Genomic DNA, 24498 nt, shown 5'->3' on the forward strand with positions numbered 1-24498 from the left:
TCTATATTGAGAAGATTCTATCAAACTTATTAATATGCTTGTGCATGTATATAAAACCAGAGATAACATTTTAAAAGCTTTTACATTGGGTTTGATTGCACATGCTTGCAAAATTCCCTTGAAAGAATATTACTGCATGGATTGATTTGACTGAGGCTTTAAAAAATGTGTATTTTCTTTTCTTTCTTTTTTTCTATTGGCCACGCCATGCAGCATGTGGGATCTTAATGTCCCAACCAGGGATAGAACCCACACCTCCTGCACTGGAAGCACGGAGTCTTAACCACTGGACCACCAGGGAAGTCCCTCAAAATGTACATTTTCAAGTACATTTCAAGTGAAGCTTGGACATAAGATGGCTACCTCTCTTCCTGGCAAAACTCCCTGTTGCAAACATAGACATGTGTTACTACTCCAAAATCCTTTGAATTGTACTGGAAATCAGGGTCATCTGTCTCAAAAATTTGCATTGTTTAGTTGATGGGGAGGCAAAGTGTCCAAATGTCTTTGGATGTTTCCATGGGGACGTCTTCAATGTTTCTCAGCATTTCCATTTCAATAAATCAGAGTCTGCATGACTCTGATGGGCTTGTCAGCACTGGGAAATTGGCTTGGCTTAGTGAAGGACAGCAGTGTTGGTCATTCAACGATTAGAAAGTCACAAATATGAGTTCTAGCTATTACCATGTGGCTATGACTCTGTGTGTTTAGCATTGCAAGACTAGCCCACAAAAACATACGAAAGTGCTTAATGATAAGATGATTCTTACAGCTGTTATAAACAATTATCACAACTTAGTGGCTTAAATTTACTACCTCACAGTTCTGGAGGTCAGAAGTCCAAAAGTAAAGGTGCTAATAAGGTGGTAGGGAGTGTCTGGGGAAGAGTTTGTTTCCTTGCCTTTTCAAAGCTCCAGAGGCTACCTGTAATCTCCGGCTTGTGGCCCCTTCCTCGCATTACTCCAACTTCTGACACCATCCATGGTCAGATGTCTTGCAGTCACTGTGAGCCTCCCTCTGTCTTATAAGGACTTTTGTAATTACACAAGATACACTGGATAATGGGCTTCCCAGGTGGTGCTAGTGGTAAAGAACCCACCTGCCTATGCAGGAATGCAGAAGACCTGGGTTTGATCCCTGGGTTGGGAAGATCCCCTGGAGGAGGGCTTGGCAATCCACTCCAGCATTCTTGCCTGGAGAATCCCATGGACAGAGGAGCCCCGAGGGCTATAGCCTATAGGGTCGCAAAGGGTTGGACACCACTGAAGCGACTTCGATTGCACACACACTAGATAATCCAGGGTATCCCCCACATCTCAAAATCGTTACCTTGATTTGATGTCAAAGTCCCTTTTGCCGTGAAAGGTAAGATATTGAAAGACTCTGGTGATTAGAGGATGTGGATATCTTTGGAGAATGTTATTACCGTGTCATATTAACTAAAAAAGCAAAAAAAATCATATGATCTCATGCACCAGAAAAATGTTAAATTCAAAGTTAATTTATGATCATGACTTCCTATCTATTGCCCTCATTTCCCTGCCTTCCAACCTTATTGAGACTGCCAATTTCTGGGCCACTTTCTGTGTCACAAAGTTGGTCCTTACTCTTTCTTTCCTCCTCAGTTCCTTCTAGACTCCATGGGTCATCCTTCCAACCATCCTTGCCAATGTTCTTAGCTCTTACCTGCTTGGTTTTTTTTGTGATACCTCAATGCAACCCACTCCAGTATTCTTGCCTGGAGAACCCCATGGACAGAGGAGCCTGGTAAGGCTACAGTCCCTGGGGTCGCAAAGAGTCGGACACGACTGAGCGATTTCACTTCACTTTCCTCTTCTAAACCAAACTTTTAACTTCTTTATGATGCCTGGCCTCTTGAGGTCTCTTGGAGGAAATTCCCAAACGGTCCTTGTTATCACCAAGGTAAATTCATGATCTTCGGGGGGTCCTCAGCATGGGCTCAAAAGCTTTCTATGTTTTCATAGTCTAGGCCACTCTTTTAGGGTATGTTACAAACTCCAACCCCATTCTCTGTTCTTTCCCTCTCTTCAGACAATTCTTTGAGGAAAAAAATTGCAGCCGTTAAAGCCACTAAAAAGAAGTCCGTGCATTTTGCCCTTGTCCTACAAACTCACTTCCAAGGCCTTTCGTCTCTTATTTTCTCCTAAGGCAATCCTGAATATTCACAAACCAGGAATATCCACAATTGATCTGTATCCCCCTTGCAGACTGTGTTCTATTCAAAACGGCATTCTGGGAAACTCCCTAGTGGTCCAGTAGTTAGGGCTCCATACTTACACTGCAGAAGGTACAGGTTCAATCCCTAGTCATAAGGGCCCCCAGGGTGGCACCCCAGGCTTCAGGGTGTAGCAAAAACAAACAAACAAAAAATGGGGGAGGGGTCATTCTCTAATTGCTAGCTCTACTTCTTTACCATCCACTAACGTCAATGATTCCTCAGATTTCCGGAATTTAGATTCTGTCCCTACAATTTCACTAAATGAGCACCTGACTCACATACAGAAAAATCCAAAGTCAAGTTCATCACCAAACCCATTCCAGCCTAGCTCACCTCCATGCTTCTGATTTAAGGAAATGGTGCTCTTATTATCCTGATCTCATTTTGGTATTCTCTCAATTGCCCCACAGTTCATCAGCTATGAGACCTGAAGATTCGATTTCTTAATGTATATGTTATATTCAATTTCCTCATATATATGTAATAATCAATTTCCTAAATACATAAATGCATTATTATACATATACTATACATATTATATATAATATATACATACTTTCCCCCATCTCTATTATAGGATCAACTGTTCATATATATTTTCTTATATTTTTATACTTTTTACACTTCATTACTTTATCTGAAATTGTATGTGTTTATGTTTTGTGTGTGTTTTTTAAGAGAGAAATCTAGCTTTTTCTTTTTTTTACCAAATAGTTATTCATTTGTTGCAGCACCTTTCAACCATTTATTATGCCCTTTCCTGCTTTGAAATGCTACCTTTATTATTTATTAAATGTATATATATATATATATATATATATATATATACTAGGACCTGTTTCGGGGTTTGCTTTCTGTTTTATTTTTCTCTCTATTCTTGAGCCATACCATGCTGTTTTAATTACTGCATTTTTATAATATGTTTTAATAGCACACATATGCTTTAAGTGTCCTCTTAAAGGTTTTTCAGTGTTTACTTAAGTATTCTTCTGCTAAAAAAAAAAAAAAAAACTTTGTCAAATTTAGAACGGAGTTACATTGAACTTGAGCTTCCCTGGCAGCTCACTGAACTTATGAATTATTCAGACAAAAAATAATCTTTTTTAAGAATGAAGTCTTCTTTTCCAGAATTTAGTGTATCTTTCCATTTTTACTTGTGTTTTTAAAAAGCCCCTCAGGAGAAAAATATACATTATTTTGTCATGAAAAATTATTACTTTACTATAGTAATTATTAGATTTAGGCTGCTAGTATTTTATCTATGATAAAATACTTTTATCTATCTTGTGCTCTTTTGGTTTATTTTGAGGGGTATATTAAGTCTGAAAAATAATTTGAGAAGCTTTTCATTGTGGTGCATCTTTGGTACAATTTCTTGTTAAATGCTGACCTATTGATTTGCATAAATTAATTATTATTTCTTGTTTCAGCTAAAAGCACATCACTTCTCCCTACTCCCTCAAGAACATGGATGGCAGATTTGTCTTTAAAAGGCATGCAGGGAAGAAGGGGAAGCATGAAAATCCTTTTGAGCACTGGTGGGGTTAATTAAGCCATCGATCCAAGCCAAAGAGAGAAATCACAGGAAATAATTTTTTTCTTCCACTTGGTGATTAGTAGAGCAACTAGTCGAGTCGTCCTGATGGATTCTGCTCCAGGGCCAGCCTGAGGTTTCTGTGGAGGGTCAGTGGGTGTACTGGCAGCATCTGGGCTGGGTGGGAGGGTTTTAGCGAATCCCCTGTCCTGGTACAGACAGCCCTGGGCATCCTGCCAGAAGTGTGGCCAGAGTTCAGGGCCTGGTGTTCCCAAAGCAAAAATGATCCACCATGGGAAAACCAAACTTCACCACAAATCTGATCACAGAATCACATTTCAAACCTAAAAGCGGTGTGTGAATTCAGCGTGCTGCAGAGAAATGAGTTGTATCAGCTTTAGGTCTAAAGCCCTGCAGGTGTCAATTTCTTTAGGTGTGGTTTTGGTGGCAATAGTAGGGAAGTGCTATTTGTTAGAGAAGAGGCGTAGTAACAGGTCCCAGAGGAATTGCCCCAGAAAGCCCTGAGAAGTATTCCGTTCCTTGAGGTTTCTTCATTCTAAGAGTCAACTGGAGAAATAATTTCTTCTGGTGGTTTTGCTCCTTTCCTGCCTCTTGTCGAATGATATTTAATTTTCCTTTCTGTTAATAACATCAATTCTATAGTTATATAAGCCGTTTTTTAAAAACATAAAACTTTTTCACTTTAGGTCAAAATATAACTTTTTTGATGCTGGATGTAGCTCACACAAACATCTCAGAAAAATAACAGAAACACTGTCATGGATATCTTTATCTGGTTTCTGACCTTAAAAGGGAATTTGAGATGACTATTGCTTCTCATAATATGAAATATTTTTATATTACTAATGGTATTATCAGAAATGCTAAAATTTCTCAACTGCCTCAGAGCAACTATGGAGAGAATCATATGAGTTTTTCCTTTGTGTACTATTGACACAATGTTTTTTTTTTTTTTTTAACAAAAATCATAGTATTAAGCCATCCTTGAATTTTTAGAATAAACCTCAGTATTGAAAAATGATTTCTGTAAGTGTTGGGTTTATGTTGCTGATATTTTTGTTAAAGCAAGGAAAAAAAAATTCCTTTTGCCATGTTGGCTTTGAGGGTTTTATTTTGAAAAATAATTTGGGAAGTGTTTCATCATTTTGTAACCTTGGAACAATTTAATAAACATGAGAATTGTTACTTGAAAGTTCTTAAGAACTTGCTCATAAAATACTCTGGACCTAATTCCTTCTTTGGAGATAGTTAACTGAACATTAAAAAGATATCCTTCATGAATTTCAACCCATTACAGCTTTCTAATTCTTATTGAATCCATTTTCCTTGAAAATTGCACATTTCATGGGTTCTAAGAATTTGTTGCCAAAGAACTTTAAAACATATTTTTATAATTAAAAATTTGTTCACATCTGTGCTTGTTTTGCCAAGTATTTTGTGTTTCTTTCTTTTCAGTTAACGTATAAGTAGTTTGCATATTTTAATCCTATTTGTATAGATGAGATACTGCATTTATTAGTATATTTATCAGTTCCACTTTGTTTCCTGCTGCCTTACTTAATTTTTGCTTTTATTTTTATTCATTCCTTGCTTATATTTCTCTAAGATTTAATGTGTTTTCTGCTACCTATTTGGCGTATTATTTAAAAATCATTATGGTCAAAGATTTCTTAAGTTAGCTTTCTTTTTCATGAGTTAGCTTTTTTCTTTTTTGGGTTTATCAGAAAGATCCACATTTTTAAAACAAACGAACAAAAATTATAGGAACTTGAGCTTTCCCGATGGCTCAGGGGATAAAGAATCCAAGTCTCCTGCAATGCAGGAGACACAGGAAATGCAGGTTTGTTCCTGGGTTGGGAAGATGCCCTGAAGAAGGAAATGGTAAGCCACTCCAGTATTCTTGCCTAGAAAATCCCATGGACAGAGGAGCCTGGTGGGTTAAAGTCCAAAGGGTCACAAAGGGTCAGACACGACTGATGACTCAGCACAGCAGATGCTCAGTAAACCCATTTTACATGAAGTATTAATAATAGAAACAAAATAGGAAAAGAAACACCAGTGTTGCTAGGGGTTTTGAGATGCACTGTGTAGACACTGGGCTAAGGGTTACTTGCTGTTTATTCAAGTTATAGCTTGCATCTAGGAAATGTTCACAAGGTTAAATCATGAGATCCAAGTACACTCAGGGTTTTGACTAAATCAATTGCAATTATTACTAATATTGCCTGTTTAAGGCAATCATGACATTATTGCAATAGGGAACATCCGCCCCATTTCCTCCAGGCTTATGCTTACATTACTCAGTATAGGAAAAAAATAAATACACAAATGTTTTGCTTCACATCAGCCCCTTTGATTTGCACATATTTTTCAACAAGAAACACAATAGGATTCTTTTCTTCATTGATTAAATGGAATTACAATTGCAAAAGTTAAAATCCAATTTTAGTTGTAAAAACTAGAAGAGTCAGAAAAAAAGAGATGCTATCATCAATAATGATTTTGGAAAGAATTCTTTAAAACACAATTGAGGGGAAGTTATTTTGGAAATATCCATATTCTATTCTTACACATATGTCTCCATAAAAGGTGTTCCCTTCCTTTGGGGCAGGGAGGCAGAGGCTGGTTCCACCATTTTCTTTGAAGCTTCCTCTCCTCCATCAGTGAGGCCCAGTGGGTAATGAGTCTTCTATCGTAGCTCCATTCTGCTCTTCTGTTTAGACTTAGATCTCATTGCAGTTTAGGTTTCTCTTTCTCCTCTTCCATGCCTGGAAATACAGGCAAAGTACTTTACGTGGACATCAGATTCAGCAGGAGCAGGTTTAAAAGAACTCTCATCTCACCACGCTTCTTCCCACCCACCCTTCATGTCCATCCGTTTTCTCCTAGCTAAGAAGGAAAGTCGCTCACAACTTTCTCCAGAAATTTCCTCAGTGACCTCCCTCTCCTTCCTTCCCCCCAGATTGGGACATAACATCTCTGTGGCACACCCAGCTCTTACGGCCTCTGGGAGTGAGGAACACAAGTTCTTGACTCGTTGAGTTTGCAAAGAAATCCCAATCGGACTGCCTTGTAACCAGCTTCTAGTAACAGGAGGTGTGGCGCTGATGAGTTTCAGAGACCTCATTTATTTTTATTTTACTCATGACTCTTACCAAAGCAAGGACTCTGGATTTTCAAAAGTCAAATAATTTTTTTGTTTGTTTTGTTTTATTTTTATAAGCTCTCATAGAGAGCTTATTAGCCACAAGAACGATTTATTTCCAGACCCACATGTCCTTAAACTCAAGTTCCCCCTTTATTCAACCCAAGCCTGGTAGAACTATGTTTTTCTTCCTGAGAGACTCATACGTACCGGACTGGTAAGACCTTGCCAGTGGTCTATAATGAATAGTTAGTGATATTTCATTTTCCTGGAGATGAACATGTTTAGGTCATTCTCATAAATTAAAGTTAAATCTGGCAAATGCTCCCCACGTTTTTTCTTTTGCTTCTACTTAAACACTTTTCTCCTAACATCAAATTCTCGGAGCCTTTTTGCTGGAACAAAAGAACCCCATCTATTGCAGGTTCTGTTGGTATTCCTTTTTTTAAAAAAAAATTGATTTATTTGGCTGCACTGGGTCTTAGTTGTGGCACGCAGGATCCTTTAGGTATGGCCTGTGGGATCCAGTTCCCTGACCAGGGATAGAACCCGGGCCCCTCCACGTTGGGAGCATGGAGTCTTACCCGCTGAACCACCAGGCAAGTTCCTGGTATTCTTTTAAGAGTTCAAGTTCTCTGAGGGCAGAGCCCATTGTTTTGTTCCTGATTATATCCTGAGCACCTAACATAGTGTCTATCTCATGGTAGGAGCTCAAGTACCCTTTATGAGATAAGTTAGTACACAATGACTATAGAGATGGTCGAACTAGGGGAAAAGCAGTAGGAGGAAACCTGGAGGGTGATCAGGATGGGGCTTGGACAGGAGAGACACCCCCACCCCTTCTCCCAGTCCCCGGCTGCTAGCGCCACCTGCTTGGGGTCAGGGTGGTAGCGGTGGAATGCGGGTAACATGCTCAGAACAGGTGTCCCGAGACAGTCTGTAAGGTTTGGTTTTCATGACTAAGGAACTGGCAGAGATCTGTAGCACTCTTTCCAAAGTACTTCTCAGAAATCATATTAAGGAAAACTTCAAGTTGAAGAGTAAGGACGTGTGAAGGGAGGAGGAGTCGGGCTGAGGGGGGAGAAGGCTTGGTTGTTGTTGGGTAACCAAGACAGAGGCAGGAAAACAAGGCACAGATTCTGTTCAAAGAGCGCACATGATTTGGGTCCCGACTCTGTCCCATGCTCCCGCTCCTGTGGAGAAGCTAATCACTGCTTGCTTTTCTTTTCAAAGTCTCTTTCCTCCTAAGTGTTGTCCTGCAGATGGGTTGAGCTGGCAGCAACAGTGGAATCTTCAAAAGCGGGGGTGGAGAAAAGGGCTGTTCATTGACCCAGACGGGGAAAATGGCTCCCCACCTACTTTAGTTTGGCAGCTTTGAGGTGGAGGGAAAAAATTAGACAGCTGTAAATAATATTTGGAAGAAGCAGAGGTATAATTTCCACACAACCAGCAGAAAGAAACCTGTCACGAAGCTGAGGCAGGATGTTCTGTCAGAAACGGAGCGGAAGAGCTGATTGACCTTGAGAGAGTCAGTCACATGTGGTTCCCCCGGGCTGGGAGAGGGGCCCGGAGGGCAGCGGGACCGACCCGGAGGCCTGTGTGGGCCTGTGGGGACATGAGTAGGATGGAAAACCGGTGGGGGGCGAGGCGGACAGGGGGGCGGTTTCTGTCCCATGGGCCTGGCTCTGACCTCCTCTCCCTTTCTCCTCTTGGCCTGCTTTCTCCTCCTTCACCCCAAACTTTCACTTTTGGACATTTTAATTTCTGGTTGTAAAAATTTGACTTTAATAAGACTGGTCACTCCAGTCAGATGCACTGAAATTAAAAGAAAGTTTTAGCGTAAGCACGGAATATTTCAGCTATTGCAGGCTGTACTGTGTCCCCCCTGATTCCTATGTGGAAGTCCTAAAGCCCAGGACCTCAGAATGTGAGAGAAGGCCAAGCTTGTGTCTGGACAACCATCTGCTAAAGAGATGAGGCATGTGAGTCATGGATCCAATTTACCATTTCAGCAGAAGCCAGGAAAGACCTGTGGGGGACCCTCCTGTCTGATGATTTGGACCCTCATGAAATTACATGGGAGAATTTTGTGTCAGCAGAAACACAGCGAGTCTGGACTGAAAGGGACAGAGACAAGATGAAATGAAGGATGAATGACTCTGAAGGTGGTTCAGGGGTTCACTTCTCCTTGGCCCAAGAGGGCTGCCTGAGAGGGTAGGGCCACACTCCCTTACTGATGAGTCCTGAGGATACAGCTCTCAGCCAAAGATTATTCTCAGGCCTTAAACTCGAATGGAATTTGTCCTGCTACTTTCAAACCTGGTTGAGAACTGTGACCCCCTTTTTCCTTATGATCTTCTTTTTGGAAAGGGGATACATGTTCGATGCCTGTTCCACCACTATGTTTTGAAAGTAGATAAATTTCTGTCTGGTTTCACAGGTTCACAGCTGGATAGCAATTTTGCTTCAGGATGAACCATAACCCAGGTCTTACCCATACCTGACATAGATGATATTTAAGATGAGATTTTGGACTTTTAAGAATTGATGCTGGAAATACTTTGGAGGCTACTAGGAATACATTTTGCCTGAATGAAGAACATGAATTTTGGGGGGCAGAAAGTAGAATGTTATGGGCTGAATTGTGTCTCCCCAAACTTAAACCTTCGTATCTCAGGATGTGATTCTATCTGTGGATAGAGTTTTTTCTAACATAAAATGAAGTTGTCAGGGTGGCCCTAATCAAACATGGCCAATGTTTTTGTAAAAAGGGAAAATTTGGAGACAGCGCATATAGGGGAAAATGCCATGTGAACATGAAGACAGCCATCTACAAGTCAAGGAGAGGGGCCTGGGACAGATCCCTCCCTCAGATGCCTCAGAAGCAACCAACCCTGCCAATACCTTGATTCTGGACTTCTGGCTTCCAGAACTGTGGGATATTACATTTCTACTGTTTAAACTGACCAGTCAGTGGTCCTTTGTTGCAGCTGCCCTAGCAAACCAATATAATATCCACAAAGCCACTTTGAGTTATTAATATTTTCTTTTGAAAAGAGCAAAATGTTTCATTGTTAATTTAGCCTGTTTTAAGGGATTTTTGTTCACAGTTCATATCAGTTTTGATCTATTTGTTATTCTGTAAGCTAGGTCCATGATTCTGAGTGAAGTTTCTGAGCTCTCCTGTGTCTGGGTCTCCAGTGGTGACATTCTGATGGTTCTCTAGATAGGAGTACTTGGATTGAATGGTGTTGAGTCTGCTACCATCTATCGTGGTGGGTCACTTATTTCTGGGCTCAGCTGCCTCTTAGTTAAAAATAAGATTGGTTTAGATGATTTCTAATCTGATTTTAATTCTAAGACTCTGTAATAATGCAATTTTTATTTTGAAGTTGAAGCCAACATAACCAAGTGGAGGAAGCTGAGCCATTAAAAGTCCCTAATGACGGATCCAAGGAAGGGGGTTCAAATTTGGCATTCTTGCTCTTTGGGGGATTTTGTCTGGGGTGGAGTAAATGCAATCAGGATTGCAACACTGTACTTGATTGTACTCAGTTCCTTCTAACACACACACACAGACACACACACGCGTGACTGCTTTTAATCAGCAATTTCAAATTCAACTACCTACAGAACCAGGCAGCTACCATGAAGGAGCAAAACGGCCAGGTGAGAACTAGGGAAAACTTAAGAGCCACCGGAAAGGGGGCAACTGATACCCAATTCTAATCCACTGCGACCAGCAGAGAACAGTGGCCTTGGAGTTGCCAGATCTTAAAATACTTGATTAGCTGAGAAAGCTGGACTTTATGTGAAATCTCCCAACTTTTAAATACTGCTTCAGAAATAAAAATTCTGTGTAGGCCTAACAAAACTTTTTGGCAGGTAAAATTTGGAGGAGGCCATCAGTTTGCAATTGCTTGCATAAACAAAAAAAGATGCCCACTTGACACAAAACATCTGCCTTTGGGGAATTAACTGGATGGTTCCATGTAGGTAAAATTAATCTCTACATCTGAAATGAGTTACAAAATGTTAGTTGACCTTAACTTGTATCACTTAAGAGAACAGCACAAATTAAACTGGACAGATCATTAAAAAACAACAAAAAAAAATCCCTTAGCTTCACTATTTATTTTTCATGTCTAACTCAAAGCTGCTAAAGTGCAATATTCTATTAATCAAGACTGGCTTTTTTCTCTCCTGGTTTTCAGACCATCCTCTTTTAGAAGTAGTAGAACAATGACCAAATGAAGATGGGACTCGAGCTAACAGAGGAGAAGCTGGAACAGAAAGAAGGACTTTCTGAATAACAGATTGGACACGTTAGCTTAAATTTAAATGTGGCCTTTCTCTCAAGAAGCTGAGAAAAGTTTATATTTTATTCTCAAAATATTTTTGTAAGTTAACTAAATACTTTTATAAGTTATCTAATAGAGAAAGATTACAATTCCCATTGAACAGAGAAGAAAATTACTAAAAGATTAATTTCTGGTCCACCAAGCTGTAGCCTGAACTGAATCCAAATATTTGGCACTTTTCCTAATAGAACACTGCCTAAAATCAAGCCAGCTGCTGAGAAAGGAAACCCTCAAATTCCTCTGGGCCATTTAACACTGGCCAACACCTTGACACATGCAATCTTAGAAGATCCACACACAAAAGAAGTCCAATTCAATAACATGCAATGAATGGGTTTTATTTGTCTAATTAGATCAACCTCTTGGCATAGTATTTGGCACAAAGCAGGATGCCCCGTGTTTGTGGAACAGGGATCATTTACAGGTGATATCTACAATGTTGTGACTGTATTGGAGGAGCTGCCCAGAGCTCTCTAAGATCCTCAAACCATCTTCCCTTTGGATGTATTTTCATGCAGGACTCAAATCACTACATCCTGTGCTTTTTCCACCTTCCCATTTTTATGTTATCTGACATAGACTTAGGACCAGTTTTGCACAGCTGGGGCAAGGTTACGTGTCTTGCCAAGATGGAGGCTCTGCCATAAACAGAAACAAAAGAGAAATCAAATCATAGGTTAAGAAGGTTTCTGCAGCCATGAAGTATTACCCTTTACTGCCCATTCTTCTTTGCCACCTTCAAGTCTTGTATGACAGTCACTGGTGAATCATTCTTGCCAGAGGCATTCCGGTGCTGCCCAGAGTTTTAGCAGAACGGTGGCAAGACCTCTCGGCAGCTACTGCACCCACGCAGACAATGACGCAAAAAGTGGAGATCTGGGTGATTTCTAATGAGACTGTTTGGTTACATTTAATAATTTATCTATTTCATCGGGGTAGTGGGGAGTCCTTTTAGCTAAGGCAGTATTTTGTTAATCAGAATGAATTTTCTAAATTTTTTTTTTCCGGCAAACACTACATTTCTCCCTATAAAATTTTATAGACGTGCTTCTTTTCTTTTAGATCTGGATGTTTTACTAGCGAAAATGACACAGTGAGTAATAAACCTTTCAGGTAACTGCCAGCAGCTCTTAAATTAATATTGAAGTTATAAAAATGAAACTCTTCATAAGGGATCCTGTGCTACAGTGGAATTTTCCATCTGTCTTGGCAGCAGTTCTTTTGTTTTATGCCCCCCTGAACAATACTTACTTCTCTGTGTATCCCAGATATAGCTGTTCAGAACTTCTCCCAGCAGGTACAAGAAGTTCATTAAGATGGTTGTAGACCCGAAGAAGAGGATCCTGGCTCCTGGGCCAATGTGTTCCAGTAAAGGGTACACCCACATCCCGGTTACATGATGCACCCAACACACCCTGTAGTGGAATCAGAAAGGAGACAGAGACAGAAGTCACTCTGACGTCAGATTTCAGAGCTGCCGCTATGACAAACACAGACCCCCAACTCCAAACAGTGGTTGGCAATATCAGTTGCACCTGACTCTCAGCAGCTACCAGAAACTTTGCTGTTGTTATTTGTTTTCTTTTACTTTTTATTCTAAAATACTGGGTTGGCCAAAAAGTTCACTCTGATTTTTCTATAAGATGTAATGGAAAAAACTGAATGAACGTTTTGGCCAACCCAAGAATTTTGGACTCACGGGAAGAGTTGTAAATATGGTACCAAGAGTTCCAGTATGCCCTTCCCTCAGCTTCCCTGCATCTTATCTAACCATAGGCTTCCCTGGTGGCTCATAGTAAAGAATCCACCTGCCAATGCAGGAGACTCTGTGTGGCTAAGATCCCCTGGAGAAGGAAATGGCAACCCACTCCAGTATTCTTGTCTGGGAAATCTCATGGACAGAGGAGCCTGGTGGGCTACAGTCCATGGGGTTGCAGAAGAGTCAGACATGACTTAGTGACTAAACAACAGGTAACTATGGTACAGTTGCTAAAATGAAGTAATTAACCTGAAGACTTCACTTGAAACTCCCCAGTCTTCCCACCAATGTCCCTTATTGGTCCAGGATCCCATGTTGTTTTTAGCGGTCGTCTCTTTAGTTGCTTCCAATCTTGCACTTTCCCATTCTCTCCTTGCCTCTCCTGACACTTGAAGGGTCTGGTCAAGTGTCTGAAACTGTTATTTTTTCTAAACACAGTTACATAATCGCCCTAATCTCTTCTTTATGTCATGAAACAATACAGCATTAGGCAACCACACTATGGTAACACCCAGGCGAGAATGTTCCAGGAACCCTGCCATGTTGCCTTCCAACTAGGTACCAACAGGCATCCCATGTGCTGAAGGGCCATCCAGTAACCTCGCTGACATCTGCTTCCCACCACCTGACCTTTGAAGCACGTTTTGTTTATCTCTTTTTTCACCCTGTTTTACATAATCCTTGCTTGTAATTATTCTATTTGTGTTCTGGAGATATTTTAGGCTCACTGGGAATATATCATTAATCTCCCTTGTTTTTAAAAGTTTAGTAAGAATATCTGCTTCGTTGGTTTAGTCCTGACACAACTGCTGAGAGCTATTTTCCAAAACAGTCTTGGGTTCATTACTTTATCAACTGTTGTTAATTCTGAAGACTAAATAGGATACAGATTACTTTACTGCATGGGTAATGAAAATTACTTGAAACATTTATGTGTTTGGGGGTCATCTTCTATATCATCCATGGCTTCACTCCTCTTTGAGCAGTTGATCTATGTGTATACTGCCTATCTATAAACCTCATCTGAGACAAGAAACCTGCCTTTACCTTAGAGCTTACAATCTCAATGAGGGTGATATTACTCCCAACTCAAGGAAGTAAAAATTGGTTCTAGGAAAGTAGCAAAGAAATATTACTCTTTCAATGCATAAAGTAGAGATACTGAACATCAACAGATAGTTTATCTGTGGTATTAAAGTTTCATAGGCTCAGAAATTCCACTCTGAGGTATATATCTAAAGGAACTGAAGCAGGACACAAACAGATATTTGGACACCAACGTTTACAGCAGCATTATTCAAAATAGTCAAAAGGTGGAAACATCCCAAGTGTCCATCAGCAGATTAATGGGTGAATAAAATGTTGTACACACACACAATGGAATATTACTCAGCTACAAAGGGGATAAAGTTTTGATGCATGCTACAACATGGATAAACCTTGAAAACAATATGCTAAGTGAAATAAGCCAGACATAGAAGGGCACATATTGTATGATTTCATGTATATAAGATACTAGAGTAAGCAAATTTGTCGAGACGGAATGTATGATAGAGGTTACCAGGGACGGGGTGGGGGGTGTGGGATGGGGGGGATTATATATGGTACAGAGTTTAAGTTGGGAATAATGAAAATATTTTTGGGTGTAGCTAGTGGTGATGATTATGTAACATCATGAATGAATTCAATGACACTCAACTGTACACTTATAGATGGTTAAAATGATAAGTATTACGTTGTGCATGCTTGCTCAGTCATGTCTGACTCTTTGTGACCCCATGGACTGCTGCTCAAGCTCCTCTGTCCATGGAATTCTCTAGGCAAGCATACTGGAGTGGATTGCCATTCCTTTCTGCAGGGGATCTTCCCAACCCAGGGATTGAAACCATATCTCCTGCATTGCAGGCAGATTCTTTACTGTCTGAGACACCAGTGAAGCCCTTCGTCCTCATCTACCAATGTAAAAATCAGAGTTTTTGGAGTAAAATGAGTATGTCAGAACTGACAATGGAAATGTAAAGTTCTCCAGTTAGGGAAGTGGAGAGCTATTCTGAGAATGGTGCTCTGATATGTAAGCCACTTTACTTTAGTTAACCATCCCATGAGGTAGAATCATCCCCTTTTTACAAAGAAACGGAGACTGGATTAAACAACTTGTATTTAAAAATGGCAAAACCAGGAAAGGAATGTACATCTGATTTCTTTTCTCCTGTGTGGACCTGCTTCCCTGTATGAGATATTCAAAACTGTCTCCAAAGGAAGAGAAGGTTTTCTTTTTTTTTAAACTTGTTTTGACTTAGTAGGTCATCATACTATCTCAGATATAAAAGTCCTGTTATGTGGGGCTTCACCTGAATTGGTGTGAATGATGCAGACACTTGTCTTAACAGGTTGTGTGCTTTCACCATTTGTTCCCTTGATATAATCAGGGCTCATTTTATCTGCACAAAAACAACTCATGACCTTGCTCATCTATTGGTGGAGAGTTCTCAGTTCTTGGTTGACTTTCCACTTCTATCTTACTTTAAGGCCTTCCTGAACTAGTGCCCAAACAGCTTCTGCTCAAGGTAATGATGCCAATTTGAATTTTAGTCTAAACAAATTGATGACAACAGTTTGTGTGTGTGTGTGTGTGAGCAAGTGTGTGCCTGTGCATACATATATATGCATATGCTGCAGTATCACAAGACTTCTGGGATTGACTATTAAATGTCCCTCCAATTTCATTCACTTGAATGTGCAATTAAGAATGACAATTTATTAATGCCTCCTATTTGAGCTGTATTGCACACCAGGAATACAGAAGCAAAATGAGGCAAAGGTGAGTCTTGTCCCCATGCAATGCAGTCTAACGAGGAACAGAGATACTCATGGAAAAATGACAAGTGTAGTCAGAATTAGGGTAAGTGGAGGTGTGTCATGGGTGCCCATTCTCTGCTTTTTTTGGGAACCGTACAATTACCATCAGGCTTTTTTTCTCTTATGTATTCACCTTTCTTTCAAACTAATTTTTTCATAGCTGATGAATATGCTCAAATGCTTTCCATTCAAACACAGTCAAAAAGTTTCCATCAGCTTCATAAATACTGCTCTGTGTCTTTCCTTCTCATCAGAGACAATCTGCTCCGCTGAGTTTACATTCATTGACTCCAGCTCCGTACATTGCGCTCTTCTTCCACCAGCAGTCTGGCTTCTTTCCTTGATACTCCACTAAAACACACTGGCTCTTTGACCTCAATCTCTCCTGTTTGCTCTCTCTGTTTCTGACTGCTCTTCTTGGTTTCCTTTCTAAGTTCACCCTTTGCTCCAGCCATTCATTGTTGAATTTCCTTAAGGATTGGTTTTTAAACCTTCCTCTCATATCATGTCTTCTTGGCTGATGAGTTCTTTCACGTTCAATGCTGCATGTTTACTACCTACACAGACACTCCACAAATCTATGGAGTCTGGGACAGGTTTCTCCTCTGTTCCGGAACAGTTTATCAAACAGTCCTCAAAACATCTCATTTTACATATCTTAAAGCTACCTCGAAGTCGATTTAGCTACAGCCAAAGTCACGCTTTTTCTCCCAGCAAACCTGGTCCTTCTCTGGTATTCCCTTCTGCGAATGGCACTCTCCCTCACTCAGTTTTGTAACTCAAGCCTGGGGGTCATCTGTACTGTGTCCATCTCTTTCACCACATGTAGTCAGTCCATTACCTTGTCCTGTCAAGGTTATCTCACACATCTCTCTACTATTATCTCCATGACCAACATCTGAATGTGTGTTATGCTCATCTCTGCCTGGAGTGGTGTAATGGTATCTAACTTATCTCCACATCTACTTTTGCCTCCTTCCAATTTATCCTCACAATTGCCATAGTGAGTGTTTCAGACCAGAAATCTGAACACATTGCATCCCTGCTTCAAACACATCAGTGGCCTTCCAGTGTGTGTGTTTTTTTTTAAAGACTTCAGTTTTTAATGAAGTCTAGGGTGCCCTTCATAGAGTTGGCTTCTACCTGTCTCATACTCCCACCGCCTACCCTGCTTCTCTCACGCTGGTTTTCATTTGTTTTTTTGGTTTTACTGCGTTCCCTCATGCCACGTGGATTTACACGTGCTTCTGTTTCTGTCTACTGTGTTAGTTACCTGCCCCTTAGACTCATTGTTATATTTCTCCTCTATATCTTATCTCAACTATTATAACTAACCGGCCATCATGCAGGGAAGTTTTCCTTGATCTACTAGAATAGGTCAGATTTTATTCATTCTTAGAGAACCATGAATCTCTTTTATTTTTAAGCTTTTCTTTTATTAATATTTAAATCTGAATATCTTAATTTGCATAACATTTCTTCCCCTCTAGCACATCTGAGTTCTGTGAGGTGAGGGACTGTTTCTATTGCTTCATATCATTGCATCCTCAGCACTTAACCATAACGCCTGACACAAGGTTGGAGAAGGAATAACTGAATAATGTAGCACTGAAGCTGTGATGGGAAGGATGAGTAAGAGTTAGCTAAACAAAGATGGGAGACAAGAACTTTCTAGCCAAATGGAACAGTATGTTCAAAGTCATGAAAACAACAGAGAATTCCCAGATGTTCAAGAAGAAACCATTCTTATTGAAATCAAAGGAGAGGGCATGAGGGGCAGGCAGTTGCCAAACTGTGGGTGGTTTTTTAAGCCAAGGTAAGAATTGTAGACTCTGTCCTAGTGTGGACAGCAGGAAGTCTTTGAAGGGTATTAAATAAATGTGAAACAAATCAGATTAACCTGGAAACCAATTGTATCAGAAATGGTGGTAGCCAGAACTGGAGTGGTCGCATTGGGAATGAAAATTAGTTAGTAGATTTAAGAGCTATTTAGACCAGTATCCATCAAAAATGGTAGGTCATAAGCAATTGCATGCTGTATATGGTCAGGAGAGCAGATACTTTAGGATGTTTGCAAGTTTGTCAGTTGGTGGCTTAAATTCAACCATGGTGGGAGTAGTTATACTGAAAACTGCCAAATGCTACACATCAGGGTCCCCTTTGCTTGCCTCCAGAAGAGCTGGTTGTTAAACACTTGCCCGTAACCCACTAGTTATCAGCATTTTAAAAAGCAACAACAGAAGAAAACATAACAGAAAATATTAGAAAGTTGGGCATATAATGACAATGAAAATTGTTTTGTGAAACTTCTGTTCCATTTGTGTGTGTATGTGTGTGTGTGTCTATGGTGAATGTGTGATTCTGCGTGCTGGTTGGGTCATGATGCAGAAGATGTTTCATTTATTTACAGTAAGATTAGTTTGAAAGGCACTGATGTAGGAAACAGAATTAAGAGAACTTGGTGATGGATTGGATTTAGACAGTGAGGGAACTGAGATGAGTTAAGGATTAATCATAGATTCCTGGCTTGATTAACTGGGTGGAGAGTACTGCCATTCCCGGAGATAGGGAACGCTGTCAGGGAGCTGGTTTGAGGGGATAGTGAGTTCAGTTTGGATACGCTGAGTCTGAGGCATCTGTAAGACATCCAAGTGGAGATATCCTGAAGGCAGTTACAGGGGTTTGGACTGCAGAGAAAGGACTGATGTGGCAATACAGATATTGGGTTCATTGGCAAAAAAGATGGTGGTTGAGGCCATCAGAACAGATTAAGGCAAAATACACAGTATGATGGAAGTAAGTCCATGAGAGTTCTGAAAAGGATCAGGATTTAAGGGGTAGTTTGAAGAGGATGCAGCTTTTTAAAAAGGATACCAAAAACAGGTAAGCTAGAGACATGGAAGAAAGACAGGAGTGTAGTGTCTTGAAGTCAATGGACAAGTGGTTCTAGAGTTTTTATTGTTCAGTTGCTAAATCGTGTCCAATTCTTTGTGACCCCATGGACTGCAGCATGCCAGGCTTCCCTGTCCTTCACTATCTCCCAGAGCTTTCTCAAACTTATGTCCATTGAGTAGGTGATGCCATCCAACTATCTTAGTCTCTGTTGCTCCCTTCTCCTCCTGCCCTCAATCTTGCTCAGCAATAGGATCTTTCTAATTGGCTTTTCTCTTTGCATCAGGTGGCCAAAGTATTGGAACTTCAGCTTCAGCATCAGTCTTTCCAATGAATATTCAGGGTTGATTTCCTTTAGGATTGACTGGGTTGATCTCCTTGCTGTCCAAGCGACTCTCAAGAGTCTTTTCCAATGCCACAGTTTGAAAGCATCAATGTTTCAGCACTCAGCCTTCTTTGGAGAAGGAAATGGCAAGCCACTCCAGTATTCTTGCCTGAAAAACCTTGAGAAGGTCAAGAAGCAGAGAAGCAGAGATCCCCACCTGAGCAGTTTAGCTCCTAGCCTGTATGCCAGCACTCTCTGAGTGTTCTGAAGGCCAGGATGCAATGGATGGGAACAGCTGGTCATGTGCTCAGAACCAAAAAAATGACCCCACTTAGAAATTTCTGCATAAATCTTTTTTCTCCCCTCCCCCCCATTGACTATAAAAGCAACTCAAGTTCAGTGTAGAAAATATGTGAGACACAGACATTTTACAAGAAGTAAGATGAATCAGTTTTGGTGAAGCTTTATCACCTGGAGATGGAAATGCAACCCATTCCAGTATTCTTGCCTGGGAAATCCCATGGACAGAGGAGCCTGGTGGACTATAGTCCATGGGGTCACAAAGAGTTGGACATGACTTAAGAGACTGAACAACAACAACAATAACACAAGACTGAGTCTCTTAAAAAACTCAGAAATTGAATTTTACAACTTCTCCCGAGGAGAGAAAAGCCACTGCAGGGATAAAGTGATAAACACTTCCTTCAGAGCAGGTTTTGACTTACCCCTTAAGAAAGAGTCACATCATACATGTAGTTAGCCTATTGGAATTTATGACCGCTCTGCAGGCAATGAGCATGCGCCCCGAGGTGGGGTGAGACAAAGGACGTGCGTCAGCTTTTTGCCTAGTGGGTTTCTATGCCTCTCACATGGCACCTCCAGCCTGGTGCTTCTGAAGGACTTTTCAAGGGCAGTTTTGACCTTTGGCTCAAATGCTGACTTTAGAGCTAGCCCTCTCTTTAGACCTAACCATCTCATATAGGGTCATTCTGAAGGCCCTTTGGCTATCTCCTGAGTATTGACTGCATGGAGACCGGTTCCTGCTACATTTCTGAGAATCTAGATTTCTGAAGGGCTCTGGAGTTTGTGTACTCATTTATCCAACAAAGATTTCTTGAGCCTCTACTGTGTGCCAGGTGGGGTGAGCAGTCATGAGGGTGCAAAGGTGTGCCCTTGAGGAGATCAGGGCGGAATGGGTGCCGAATTTCCCACTGAAAAGGCTGTACGTTCCAGAGAACACGACAAAGGACATATGTTTAGGCGAGAACAGGGCTCGGAAAACGGGGCTCAAAAAACTCTCCTTGGTGATGTGTATGGTAGTGGTAGAGAATTCATGTATCAATTCACAGGCAAATGCCAAATGGAGGCATCCCATTCCAGCAGCCTGGAAATATCCTCTCACTCAGTTAACAGAGAATTTTAGATGCTAGAGATGTAATTAGATAATTCTTCATTTACTGTGGGTTTAAAAGAGCATTCTTAAGACAGTCTTTTAAGGTATAATAAAAATTTAAGACTCATCAAAGTCTTTTCAAGTTTCTCATCAGAGCTAGCCTAAATTTACAGGATGTATCTCTACATGGGGCTTCCCTGGCGGCTCAGTGGTAAAGAATCTGCCTGACAATGCAGAAGATGTGGGTTTGATCCCTGGGTGGGGAAGATCCCCTGGAAAAGGGAATGGCAACCCACTCCAATATTCTTGCCTGGAGAATCCCAAGGATAAAGGAGCCTGATGTTCTATAGTCCTTGGGCAAGACAGTCAGACACAACTGAGTGACTAAGCAACAACAACAGTCTCTACATGGGGCAAATTCATGGGTGCAGCCACATGGGGACCTGTGCTCAGAAGGGCCTCACGGTGGGCTTAAGGCTTTGCCGCCACCATCTTGAAATTCATAATAATTTTTGAACAAGGAGCTCCATGTTTTTATTTTGACCTGGGCCCCACAGATTATTAGCAGGTCCTGTCTATGCAGGTATGGCATCGAGGTGCATGCGTGCTAAGTTGCTTCAGTTGTGTCCAACTCTCTGCCACCCTATGGACGGTAGCCCGCCAGACTCCTCTGTCCATGGGATTCTCCAGTCAAGAATACTGGAGTGGGTTGTCATGCCCTCCTCCAGGACACCTTCCTGACCCAGGGATTAACTCCGCATCTCATGTCTCCTGCACTGGAAGGCTGGTTCTTCACCGCTAGCACCACCTGGGAAGCCCTGCGTCATCTATTCTGCAGATCAACATCTAGTTCATCCAGATGGTAGTTAGGTCACCTTGGATATTACTGACAGTATTGCTTCCTTTAGCGATGTAGTCATCAGGTAACAAAGTTCTCAGAACAGTCAACTTAGGTTAGACAAAAAAACAAGCAAACAAAACAAACAAGAAAGCTTTCCACTGCTTCTCTTTAGGCAGAGATGTATAATATTTTCCTGTACTTCTCACACACAAAGATGTTTTCAAGGTTACTTAGTCCCTCCACCCATCTCTAGGGAAAGAGGCAAACTGTGCGTGCCTCCCAAAATGAATTCCTGTAATGAGGTAATGAGAGGGTGTGCTTTCTTCCTGATTCTAAATGACAAATATCAGAGTAATTTATCCACAAAAGCAGGCCAATAATCGACTTCAGAATATTCCTCCCACACACAGGTCCTGGCACACGTGTAAACTGGTTTCAAACGACTGGCTTCCTCTGGGTCCCACACTCGACAGCCTACCTGGTCTTATGGTGATGTTTCCCTGAAGAGAATTCAATGTGACTTTCTCTTAATGAAATTCATGAGTGGTTTTGCTTAAGTTTAATCATTTGGACCTTCTCAAAGCATCAAGGTGCCAAACATCAAGTTGACATGCTTCTGAACACTGTAGGGAACATGTGTTTTTTTCTGGAGGGAGGCAGGGAGTGTGGTCAGCAAGGGGTTGTTGTGGCCCAAGCAATCATCAGAATTGGCTGCGGGAGTGAGAAACTTGTGCATTTAAACTGCTGCCTCTGGAAAAGGAGGAGGAACATCCTAAATCCCACAACCAAAAACACAGGTTTCCAGGTTTTGCAGACGTGATCTCTAGTGTCTCTCTAGCACATTTCATGCATCTCCCTTTACTAGATTCTTGTTTTTAGGATTACAGACAATGTTCGGGTTATCCCTGCCATGATTACGTCTTCTTTAATCCCATGACCTCCTTGGACAGATAGTCTCTCTAATTGCCAACTTTCTTTAATAAACAGCAACACTTCCAGACAGTTATTTTTCCCTAAAGAATATCTTTTTACATGTCTTCTAGGTCAGGTTTGCAGACAATGAATTCCCTTAGTTTTTTTTTTTTTTTTTTTTTGGTCTGAGAAAATTTTTATTCTCCCTTTATGTTTGAAGGATAATTTTGCTGGATAAAGAATTCTAGGTTGATGGTTTTTCCTTTCAACAGTTTGTAAACTAAATTAACTCTACCTGAAGCAATAGAAACTATAGATAGGACTTCCCTGGTGGTCCAGTGGTTAAGAGTCCACCTGCCAATGCAGGGGACACGGGTTCCATCCTTGGTCTGGGAAGATGCCATGTGCCTCGGAGCAACTAAACCTGTGCACCACAACTATGGAACCTGCGCACTGGAGTCCCAGAGCCAGAACTACTGAGCCCACGCAACTAGAACCAGCGAGCTGCAGCAAGAAAGGCCACTGCCTGGGGAAGCCCGAGCACCACAACTATAGTCGCCCCTGCTCGTTGCAGCCAGACAAAGTCTATGCGCAGCAATGAAGACCCAGTACAGTCAAAAATAAAGAAATACATTTGAAAAAGAAACTATAGAAAATGAACACTGACCTCAAAATTTCTTCCAGTACAAGACCTTAACTGCCTGCCCCAGCTGCTTCTCCTTCTGGTATTCAGTGAGTTCCCCAGTTTCCAGTCCTGCTGACTCTGACTCTCTCCATTGAACTCACTCTGGTCTGTCCATTGGGAAAGCCCACCTCTCTTCTATCATCCATCCAACTTGTCAAAAGGTCAAAGGATGCCTCCCAACAACTTCAAGCTGGAAACCTTCAGTCCTTGATTGAGCTTAAATTTCTTCTATCTTGATCCTGGGTCCTTTCCATTTCTCTCTTACCAGCTGCACTCTTATTTCCTAGTGATTCCTGCTCTCCATCTATCTCATGGAAGTTTTCTTTTTAAGGTATTTTAAAATATATTTAATATCCAACATAATTTTAATGCCTCCATGTATGTTACACTTACATGAGCCATTTATGATGAAGACGAGAACTACAAGGGAAAGTCTTACAATGCACTGTGGAGATTTCATGGATTAAAGCAGATAACATTGAAGCACTGAAGTCTTACCAGTTCATAAACATTTTTGGACCTCCTAGCCTCTGGGAAAGAGAAAAGTAAATTAAATTAAAAGTTACAGTTTTTACTCTCTCCTGAGTAAGTGGCAGAAATGATGTTTGAGGAGGACTGAATCGAAGAATAATGGTAAGGCATAGTAAATTCTGCTTGAATGACTGAGGACAAGCTGACTTCTCTGGGGGTCTCTGTTAGAACAAGCCAGGCTGCGTCACAGAGCTCTCTTGCTGCTGTGGGCTCCAATAACTGATTCACAACCAATGGGAATGACAGTTCCCAGGAACATCTATTTTTCAACAACAGAGACAATGGGAAAATCCAGGTGTTGAGCCCCTACAAAGATGAATACCTACACAAACGCAGCAAAAATCTGAAAGGATTTTCTTTCCTCAATGTTATGCTTTATATGTTAAAAGTTAATTTTTTCATGTTTATTCCAATTTCCAACATTTTCATGGTGTAGGATTCAACTTAATAGTGAGGATATCAGTACAGATATATGTCAGTGAAGTATACTTTTTAATGAAAAATTTGGGGGAATTAAAAGATAATTGCTTTTAAAAAAACATTGATTTTTCTTCCCTAGTTTCACATTGCACTCTTTTTAGGCACAATCACAAACTTGTCTTTGTAAGATTCAGTGATGACTATCCTAGTCATCATTTAAGCTCTATTTGTCTCTAGAGCAATGATATGTGGCCACTGAAGGTCAGTAACAGGACAAAGTCCCACTTCTTGGACAGCTGCTTAAAAGAAACCCTGAGTGGACGGCATGTCCTCCTTGGGTATCACACCGAAAGACCAGCTTCCTGCTCTGCCAGCATTATCAATATTCTATTTCTTTTCATTAAGCAGTGACACTGTGAGTATCTGGTTACTGTCTATATTACAAATGGGAATAACAAAAGAAGGACTGCTACCATGGAAACCCACCTGATGGCCTTTGTGGTGAGCTCCTTGCTACCTGAATACAAGCAAACGCCACACAATAAAGGGCTGATCAACATTAGGCATAGAGCTTCTATGCA

General features: G+C 40.9%; 1 protein-coding gene across 3 annotated transcripts in view; it reads right to left on the reverse strand.

Moving 5' to 3' along the window:
* Positions 1-5894: 5894 nt before the first annotated feature.
* Positions 5895-24498, reverse strand: part of AIG1 (androgen induced 1) — a 257349-nt gene continuing 238745 nt past the window's right edge. For 2 of the 3 annotated variants that reach the window (XM_070461498.1, XM_070461496.1), the window contains 2 exons: positions 12552-12715; positions 5895-6562 (listed from right to left, as the gene is read on the reverse strand). In XM_070461498.1, the coding sequence (XP_070317599.1) occupies positions 6525-6562; positions 12552-12715 (202 nt within the window). In that variant the 3' untranslated portion in view covers positions 5895-6524. Of the gene's footprint in view, positions 6563-11612; positions 11939-12551; positions 12716-24498 lie in introns of those variants that run through there. The other variant, XM_070461497.1, reaches the window with a different exon arrangement.

The sequence above is a fragment of the Odocoileus virginianus genome, chromosome 34 (genome assembly GCF_023699985.2).
Source record: "Odocoileus virginianus isolate 20LAN1187 ecotype Illinois chromosome 34, Ovbor_1.2, whole genome shotgun sequence".
Lineage (NCBI taxonomy): Eukaryota > Metazoa > Chordata > Mammalia > Artiodactyla > Cervidae > Odocoileus > Odocoileus virginianus.